Source organism: Vanessa tameamea, chromosome 14 (assembly GCF_037043105.1).
Source record: "Vanessa tameamea isolate UH-Manoa-2023 chromosome 14, ilVanTame1 primary haplotype, whole genome shotgun sequence".
NCBI lineage: Eukaryota > Metazoa > Arthropoda > Insecta > Lepidoptera > Nymphalidae > Vanessa > Vanessa tameamea.
In genome coordinates, this window is record NC_087322.1 from 4385779 (window position 1) to 4396391 (window position 10613).

The 10613-nt window shown below is 32.1% G+C and overlaps 1 protein-coding gene across 1 annotated transcript; it reads right to left on the bottom strand.

Moving 5' to 3' along the window:
* Window positions 1-354: 354 nt before the first annotated feature.
* Window positions 355-5258, bottom strand: LOC135193633 (acyl-CoA Delta(11) desaturase-like). The gene is made up of 5 exons (XM_064216998.1): window positions 5169-5258; window positions 4852-4982; window positions 1942-2147; window positions 1454-1639; window positions 355-625 (listed from the first exon to the last, which is right to left on the bottom strand). Exons 2-5 carry the CDS (start codon window positions 4972-4974, stop codon window positions 355-357), a joined length of 786 nt encoding a protein of 261 aa, XP_064073068.1. The 5' UTR covers window positions 4975-4982; window positions 5169-5258.
* Window positions 5259-10613: the final 5355 nt, after the last annotated feature.

Sequence of the window (10613 nt, forward strand, 5' to 3'; positions counted from 1 at the left end):
ATTTAATCATTTGTATGTATGTATGTTTACATATAGATCTACAATATTTAGTAATAAATAAAACGACTATAAGAACTTGAGACATAAAACTGAAAAGTAATGTATTCGTTTGGAGTGTAAACAATATTTTCTATACGTTTTGTGGAAATTAAACGACTTGAAATTGTTTTAAATAAATATTTATTTTCACATAAATTAATATCATATTATAATAACGTATTATTTATAAAATACATAATGTTTTTATTAGAGTTTCTAACTTATGAACTATTTCTTTCAGATTAGAATATATTTTTAAAGCTAATTAATTTATAATGAAAAAAACCTATATTTGTATAATTTCCAGCTAAAAATTTATTCGGATGCATTAACCGGTATCGGAAAATGTATGGGAGATCCATCGCCTGATCGCTGTGCTATGGAGTTGATCATCGTTGGAGTAGCTTGTCGCAAGTCATAAGCCCAGCCGATTTTTTCGAAACAATCAATTATCAACGTTCCAAAATTAAAAGCATCAAAATGTTCAGCGGCTTTGTAGTCGAAGGGAAATGCGTGGTGGTAATTATGCCAACCTTCGCCGAGTGTGCAAGTGGCTACGAACCGGTTTTCTCTTGGTATGATATTTCTGAAAAATAATTTATTGGTGTCACAACATTTGCTTGGTAGTAGGGCTTTGTGCAAGCCCGTCTGGGTGGGTACCACCCACTCATCAGATATTCTACCGCCAAACACCAGTACTCAGAATTGTTGTGTTCCGGTTCAAAGGGTGAGTGAGCCAGTGTAACTACAGGCACAAGGGACGTAGCATCTTAGTTCCCACGTTTGGTGGCGCGTCGGTGATGTAAGGAATGGTTAATATTTCTCAGCGCCATTGTCTAAAGGCGGTGTTGACCACTTACCATCAGGTGGCCTATATGCTCGTCCACCAACCTATACCATAAAAAGGTAAATTTGACGAATCACGGCTCCACCTGTATTAGTGGCGTGGTATGTAGATGAGCATTTAAATAGATAATTGACATAGTTATATTAAATACTGCATTTATATTAATGAATGCGGTTTATTTCACCTATTGGTCGTTTCGGTGGAATCCTGTGTGGAAATTTTGCATTGGACCGATAAACAGTTTATGTTCGACGTGGTTTTAATACACAGAAATTTAATTTTCTAAGAAATATTTCGCAAGTATGAGTAGTAGCAGATCGGAATATGAGAGTGAGAAAACCTATGTTTGCACAGATACTTGTGCACTCCATTACCTTCAGTAAAATTGACCCGTCTTTCTTGAGATAGGCAGACGTATCCAAATTCGATAAGGATGAATAATATACAATGTTATTTTGATATTAAATAACCCTATTTATGTAACTGGTTCACACTCGAATTTGACCTGCACATTAACAAGAGAGTTAATTAGAAGCCTATTACACTAATGAGGTTCAAATTACTTACTTGTTATAAGGCCTGTTACCATACGCATGTGCGAGGCTGTTCACTGTGAGTTCACTGTGGAACATGCTTAAGAAACGGATGAACCATTGCCAGGCTACAGCACATCGCCATGTTTCACCTAATAAGTGAACGTTGACGTACAACGGTAGCAAGTAGCAAAACACCAGTTTGAAGTATGCAAAGTATCTGAAATAATGTAAAATGATTAAATAAGCTTGAAGTGTCTAATCAATCAAGACATTGGTGCTGTAAGAATATTAATCATTCCTTACATCACACCAATGCGTCGCCAACCATGTTCCTAGTGTCTCCAGTTACACTGGCTCACTAACCCTTCAAAACGGAACACATCTATAATAAGTATTACTGTTTGGCGGTAGAACATCTGATGAGTGGGTGGTGCCTACCGAGAAGAGCTTGCACAAGTCCCTTCCACCAAATTAAAAGCGGTTAATACCCTAATATTAATATATAAAATGATTTCTTACTTGTTATAAAATCGGAGCATCGAGTCGTCAGTAATGTCGCTCATATCCATTTGTTTTCCACGCGTCAATACGTGGCTATTTTTTTTCATCATCAGCCATCCAATGTGAGAGAAGAACAAGCCGCGATTAGAATCGTGCGGGTCGGCCTCTGTATCGCTGTACTTATGGTGTACACGGTGATCGCGTACCCATTGTTCCAGGGAATTCTAAGAAAATTAATTAGTCCCATATTACTTTGTATATTATTTTGTACACGCTAGGGAAAGAACCGAGATGGTTGAGTTGTTAGAATACGTGTAATTGAGCTGATGATAGCGATTTTAAAGCCCGATGGTCGACAAGCATCTCGGATATCTCATATGTACAATTTGTGTTTATAATTCATCTTATGTATGGTGATAAAAAGAAACATCAAAAGAAAACCTGTGTGTTAGAAACATGTAAATATATCACATGCGCATAAACCAACCCGCATTGGAACAGCATGGTAAATTGTGCTCCAATCTTCTCCTCAAAAAACAGGAGATGAGGCATTAACCCAGCAGTGATATTTAGAGGCCTAAACTAAATAAACTTAGCTTTAATATAATTGTACACTCCAAGTTTGCTATTAAAAAACTATTCTTATTTGTAACCTTACAGTTTTAGGGAGTTGATGATTATAAATATTTGTCATTGATATATGATTTGACATCCATAAAGCTAATGAGAACAAGCAGTGCGCTCGTTGAAAGTTCGTAAAATTACTTATAAGGTAAATGAACTATTATTATTGGTAGAATTGCTGATGCGGTGGTTTACAATTTCGCAATGTGCCGTTACACTGTACAAAGGCAATACCAAATAAGAGAATAAAAAATGAGACTGTATTTCACTGGATGTTAATTAAAGGCGGTCTCAAAATACGGAAATTGGACTAAATTCTGTTGGTCTGTTTAATATCTACTAAAACACAGAACGTTTTCATTTGATTACAATATTCAATTACTATTTCACAGTAGTTGTCTTGATTGTACGAACAGGTAAAGTTAGTACAAAACTAACCTCCTATATCCACTCATTGATGTTAAAATTTCCATAAATCCTTTCTTAGTAGCGTTCCGAAAGGAGTAACGATGTTAAATTTCAAGCAATCAGACCTTTAGTCATCTGTCCGTTCGTCACCGCTCATCTCGGAAACAGCTTTACCGCCTTTTTTTGTTTTATTAAAATCGTTTCACAAATAAAAAAACATATATCAATTTAAAAAAAAAAAATACATCAAAATATTTATTGCTTAAATGTCGTGAAGTTGATTTGGTTGAAATTTGGTTAACTATAGTCTGTAAAACGGTTATAATTCACAGTTAATGTGAACAATAAGTTAAAAAAAACTGCTAATGTCAAAGACCAATGTAAGTTGAGCTTATTACCATAATATTTCTAACAATAATGATTTTAGCTTTATAAAATATTATTTTGATTGAATAGTGAAATATATTATAGGTTAGGTTAGATTTTTAATTAAAAAATATGTATGAACATATAACTTTGCTTGAATATAAATATATTATAGAATAGGTTAAACTTTTGTTTATTAGTTAGATTGGTTGCCATGTGTTATACTGAAAATCTTTTATGGAAATATTATTATCGATAACTCCGATAGTTAAGTAGACTTAATTCATTATTACGTAGGTATATTATTTCATGGTTAATTGGCTTTCTAAATTTTTACTTTGTTTGCTAGCAAAATGTGTGAACATTTAGTTTAGTCTACTTTTATATCTACCTATATCAATACATATAATAAAATTGTAGGTTATCGAAAGCTGTACATGGAAGATATTTGAGAATAAAAATAAAATTAAAAATTTTAAAAAGCGACATTAAAAATAAACTCTAAAAATTTTTAGAGTTTATTTTATTTACCACAGATACAGATACGTTAAACTTATATACCCTCTCTTTTTGCATCGAGGGTAAAAACAAAATTACTGGGCGTATTTATTAACGCAATAGATCACATTCATATGACTTAGAATTTTTGTCTTTTTATTAGCGCTAATCTCGGTTTCTACTTAACGGATTTGGATGCGATTTCCACTGATTTATACTGTAGTATTATTTTATTAAAATCGAGATGTTATGGAACCAGGGCTGATGAGGTTAAAACCTTTTTAAAGAGTTCCAGTGGTGTTACATCATCCCTTTGCGTTTGAAAATAAATATACTATAAGTATAAACGGGTGCGGCGGAGATGATTTTATGTTTATGCCCCGAATCCTTCTCATTCCAACAAAAAAAATGTTTACTTTTAAACGAGTCCAGTGCACACGTGCTTTATGAGGCTCTGTCGCGTGTTCGCAACTGCAAAAATTCTATGCTTTAAACCCCGACGGCACTACTTGCAATATCGTGTAATATACATTACGCAGTTAGACATATGCTTATTGGGAACTACAATGCCACGACAGACTCGAAGATACACAGATATGTCAACCATATAATACTCCCACTTTTGAGGCTTAAAATCACGCGAACAGTGTCGCGGGCACCAGCTAGTCTATAAATATAAATATCAATTATAAAAAGTTAAGCTAAAATGTAAACATTTTGATTATTTGTTTGTTTGAACGCGCTAATAACAGGATCTGGATCCGGTTGATTTGAAGAAATATTATTGGCCCTTTATTAAGGACTATATTAAAGTATATAAGCTTACAAAACTATATACACTACGACTCAAGGAGGTCTAGTGGTTAACCACTAGACCTTGAGAATATAGAATATATTCTATAGAATAATTATATATATATATATATATATATTAATTAAATAAATTCTATAGAATAATATAGAAATAATAAGTTTTTAATTATTACTATTTGTTGACATTTTATAAAAGTTGTAATGAATAGCGGTACATACCTGACCTGCGCTTGCAAATGCAATAAGTAAAAATAGTTTGAGAGGAAGTTTTGCTTTATACGCTTTGTGTGTCCATAATCTGTGAGCTCCGCCCGTGATACCGAGTCCGGCATAAATATACATTACTAAAGCTGTAATGTATAATTTCAATTTGTAGTAAAAAATATTTTCTTGGCTACACTTATGACTATTTTTATTTGACAAAAGATTTGAAAGCAAAACGTATAACATTTTAACAACTATAAAAACGATTTCTATTTGTTTCAAATTTAATTCGGAACAAACGGGAATTATAACTTCTTTAACAAAATAGTTACATTTTGTATATGCATTATATCAAAATTAACGTAATACAAAAATAAATCTAGAAATCTCGCGTAAGAATCTTATTGGAATTAATCTGTGGGCGTATTACTATATGACCAATATGCGTAATTGAATTACGCGTCAAAAGATTTTGACATATAAATATAAACCAGACTTTCCGCATTTCTCAGATTATTTGTATTTTTTATGTTAATCTGATGTCATTTATTCCTTACTTATTGTGCAATAAAGTATAAAAATAATTTCATATTAAATATATGTAAACATACCATAAATAATGGTTTGAAATTTAACCGGAAAAGCGTATAAGGCGCACCAATAAATTGCACCTATGTGATATACAAATATCAAAAGAGCGTTTGTCCATTTAATATCATTTTTAAAACCTAAACGTTTTTCGAATGCCCTAAACATTTCACTTAAAGACAGACTTTGTGCATTCTTCGGTTTTTCCATCGTCACTATTCTAACAAAATATTTTGACTGGTCCTATTCCGCTGTGGACGTTTATAAGTAACTTGAATATTTCGTAACAGTAACCTAATACTTTCATGCCCTATACATGGGCTAATGAGTTTTACAAATAGGGTTCTATATAAATTGAAATTAATTATATTGGTATTATGGTATTTTATATTGTTTCGTGTTATATGTATTCATGTGCCATATGAAATAGGTATAAGATACTTGGTTGCTCAAAGTCCCACTAAGCCAATAAAGCTTTTTAAAGATCTATAAAACCCGTTTGGGTAGTTACCATCCACTAATCAAATATTCAGTCGACAAAAAGTATTACTGAGTATTGTTGTATTCCAAGTTGAAGAGTAATTGAGTTCTTGTAACTACAGACTCAAGGGACATAACATTATAGTTGTCAAAGTTTCGCATTGGCCATATAAGGAATGGTTATTATTTCTGATCGTAATTGTCACGATGTTGTGACCACTTAATATTCCGCCCGAAATCGAAGTCAGCCTACCTATTTCTTAAAAAACAGTAGCCTAATGGTCAAAAGATTGTCATAAGAAGTTCATACTCGGACAAGCATACTGAGTTTTCATGTGTTTAATTTGTCATTATAATTAATTTCATGCTCGGCGGTAAAGGAATTTCCAGATGGAACTTGCCACTGTAACCTTTCCTCAAAAGGTGAGGTTTGCTCTGACTGAAAAAAAAGAAGAATTTTATTTTTTGGTATTAAGTATACTCATTGTATTTTTAATACGTACACCTATTTTATATTTGTTCATCAAATTGGGCAAGCTTGAAGTTTAAATAATTGAAATTTTGATCAACGTTCTTTATCTTTAGTTCTGTTTAGTTAAACAATAATTTCTCTCAAACTGTCATCATTAATTTCAAAATAGAAAGAAGACACGGGTTGTTTAACTGGAAAATGGAACTGGTTTTGGTGGAATATTAATCATTCCGTATTTCCCTATTTGACTATATGTATATATATTGTCAATGTAAAAAAACGTCTGTATCGTAATAGCCTCGCCGAATGTTGGTCAAAGAAGTGAAAGAAGTTTGCCATTTGAAAAAATCGTCGAATTTACAATACGACAAAACAAATAATATTGAATAAAGAAAATATAAATTGTACAGATATTTTATAACTAATGCAATCTAAATACATAAAATGAAAATATATATATGTATATTTTTAATTGAAATGTGAGCTAACTTTTAATTAATTATTTAATTTTTGAAAAATAAATAAATTTTATAGATATTACTTTCCGTTTTCTAAAACATAGATCAAATATGCAGAACCATTACAATTTTATTTTATATTTTATTATATATTCCTTGTTAAAATTGTATTCAATATGACGTTCTATGTTTCCAAATCTGAATCAATTTTTTTGACAAAAACAGTAAATTTACACATTTATTTTTGTATTAGTATTTACTAGCTGACCCGACGAACTCTGTTCCGCCTTAGCGTCAATAAATAAGCAGACTTTTGATTTTATTCAATTCAAGTCTTTATTAGGAAACATAAATACAATAAAAATAAAGTATTTTAATGATTTTTTATTGTTCATGTATTTTCTCTTCAGTTAAGCACCTTGTGATACACGACATTTTTCATTTTATTATCAGGCGCAAGTACAAACAGCGCAGATGGTCTTCCGATGGTCTGCCACATATAGTTGACCATTTGAAAAACATTGATTTTCCAGATTCGGACCACAAACTTTCACCGATTAGCCTTGTGATAACCTACCTGCCGGGAACCGTATTCCCTTGCTATCGTCGTTGAAAATTCTTCGATGAAGCATTCCAAGTGTAATAACGCGGCATCTCCGAGTATAGGAAAGTTCTTGCAAACGGATCCCTTTGGCAGATCGCAACTACCTCTATGATAGACTATTATTTATCAAAGGTAGCACATGTACCTAATCATTAATAAAACATGAGCATACTTTGTTTTAAATTGTTATAAAACAATTATAGGCCCTTATATTAATATATGATAATAGTTTATTTTGTTAGTACAACTAACATAAAGTTGTATTAACCTTCTAAATAAAAAGGTTGCCTAAGAGTTTATATTCAGTAATAAAACGCACGTGATACACGGCCTCCTTCGCTATTAGACTGCAAACGAATCTTTATAATTTTATTATACACTACCACCGGTTCGGAAAAGGAAACATCTTCACCTGAGAAGAACCAGCGGAAGAAACTCAGCGGATCTTTTTTTATGTCAATCTAATTAAATACATATATTGAATATGAATAGAAATAGCCTCCTGGCTATTTCTATTCCTGTGTGTTCCCAAGGTGTGGTATCAATCATAAACACACTAAATGTAATATATAATAAAATCATTAATATTTTTCCGTACATACTGTTACATTAAAAAATATTTTTTATAATTTTAACTTTTTTTTAAATTGTCAAAAAGTCACAAAAGTGTCAATTTGCTAAAATCCTGGCCGTTACCGTTACCCCTTTTACTACAGTTCGTTCACAGTTATTTTACCTCCGACATCTATCAAAAAGGCTGCGCGTTAGATTGGCATTACTGACTGTCTAATTGTTCAGAGCTCCTCGAGTTAAATGATAAATTCAGCGATTAATTAAATTTAATTATGCCAAAAAGAATTCGGAGTAGTGGAAGAAAGATCGTGCTAGCTGTGCGTGAATTTTGTGAAAAGGAAGAAGCTAGTAAAGGTCCTGTAATTCGGTTTTAAACGGGTAGCTGCCATGACAGGTATGTAAAATAATGTTACCTGCTATTACACATTTCCTGTATGTTGAAAAATAATTCTCTACTTCAGTGAAATGTTATAATTTAAGATTAATGATAATTACATAAAATTACAATTTTTTCAAATAAATAGATTTGTACCAATACGGGTCATAGTATTATTCACCTTCCATCCACGGCACACACTATATGTAGTAAAAGTATTTTCTAAGTGCGTACAAGTGAAATCGTTAATTTAATAGTAAAAGTTACCTTTATGTGTGAGTATAAATTAAATGTTGTAAGTTTATTAATTAAGGTTTTTTAAATTTCAGGTTTGTCTGAGAAAATCATCAGCACCATTACTAAAGAAGGTGAAATTGTTGCTTCCACGTCTCGAAAAATCTCTATACCGAGGTAAAGACACATTTAATAAAAAGTAATACAGAGATAGACGATATTGATAGAAATAAAATACACGAAATGTACGCAGTCAGGAAAGAGGTTCCAACTTTAACAAAACTTTTAGCAGAGTTAAAGATCGAATTGACTTAAAACGTAGAAGATGAAATTAAAAAAAAATATTACCCAAGTAAACAATGGCTCGGATACTGAGTCTGATAGCACTTCTGATTATTCGTTCTCTTCTGATGATGCCCATTTAGATCATTCTTATTATAAATAAAAACTTGATCAATGCGTACTTGTTTTTATTTATTACCAAAAAACAATTATATAGTTAGAATATATGAGAATTGGTATATATATATATATATATATATATATATGTATAATATATATATATATATATATATATATATGTATAACACACCACGCCACGCCTACATCTGTATACGGGTTAAAAATATAATTCTCCATTTAGCTCAGGTAGAAGTAAATACGTATTTTATTTGAAGGACAGCTTCATGTCATTCTGCCACTACCACCAAATATTCCGTCATCACGATTTCCTAATTTTATACAAAGGATTTTTAGAGACTAGCTATAGCAACACATCGCACACGCTAGCCAACTTAATAGCCAGAGGTAAAATAACTGTGAACGGACTATATTTAATTTACAACATGGTGGCAGCGGTTTTATTAAATATTAATAAATAATGTTTAAAATGCACTAAATTTAATATTTTATCATTATTTGTTGGTTTGCAATATTCAAAATGGAACACGCGCGAAGTTCATCTTAGTTAAATATGGACGGAGTCGGCGGTCCCGTCTGCCGGGCTGAGGCGTGGAAAAAATGGAAGCAGCAATTTTTATTATTTTTGAAAGCTTCAGGAGTCCATGCTGAGTCAATGACTGTTCAAGCTAATTTATTGATAAATTTAATAGGCTCAGACGGATTTGATTTGTTCAAGAACAAGATCGCGATGATGTCAGTGTATTATTAAAAAAGCTTGATAGCTATTTTGGCATTAAATCAAATATCACATTGATGAGATACAAATTTTTCTCAAGAAAACAAAAAATTGGTGAGTCAATTCAAGAGTATGTTACAGCGCTGTGCCTTTTAAGTAAAAATTGTGAATTTTTGACATTAGAAGAAGATTTGATTAAAGATCGAATTGTATGCGGTATTCATCAAATTATTGTCAGGGATTGTTTACTGAGATGTGATGAGTTAAATTTAGATAAAGCGATAAAGATTTGTGAGGCAGAAGAAGCATCCAAAGAAAGTGAACGTCAAATGAGTAGCAAGAGTGGTGTCGGGGGTACCGCGTACGTCGATAGCGTCAAAATGAGAGATATCAGCCAAGGTGTAGTACCGGATTAGAGGGCTCAAGCGCGGATTAGTAAGACTACTAGCGTTTCAGTTCCAGGACGTCAAAATATTAATGCGGGTATAAGTCCAAGGTGTGGTTATACACAATGTGGTATAAACGGCGAGTGTCCGGCACGACATCTTTGGTGTTTTTCATGCGGTAATCAAGGACACGTTGTTCGTATGTGTATAAATAATACTTCAGAGGACTGCAGTCAGGCTCTTATTTCTGTAAGCGAAAAGGAAAATTTTAAGTTGGATACAGGACTTGATTATAACGTAATGCCTTATCGTAGATTTAAAGAGTTAGGTTTTAATGATAATGTTATAATTAAAAAATAAATACCTTTAGTGGCATATACACGTACCAAGATAACAATAAAAGGAATTTGTTTTCTGTCTTGGTCATATAAAAATGTGACATATAGATTAAAATTTGCGATAGCTGGC

Coding starts and splice junctions, on each gene's coding strand:
- LOC135193633 (XM_064216998.1), bottom strand. CDS start 4,974: ATGTATATTTATGCCGGACTCGGTATCACGGGCGGAGCTCACAGATTA. Junction 1,640..1,941: donor ATGCTCCGATTTTATAACAA/GTAAGAAATCAT, acceptor ACATTATTTCAG/ATACTTTGCATACTTCAAAC. Junction 626..1,453: donor GGTAACAGGCCTTATAACAA/GTAAGTAATTTG, acceptor ATTATTTTTCAG/AAATATCATACCAAGAGAAA.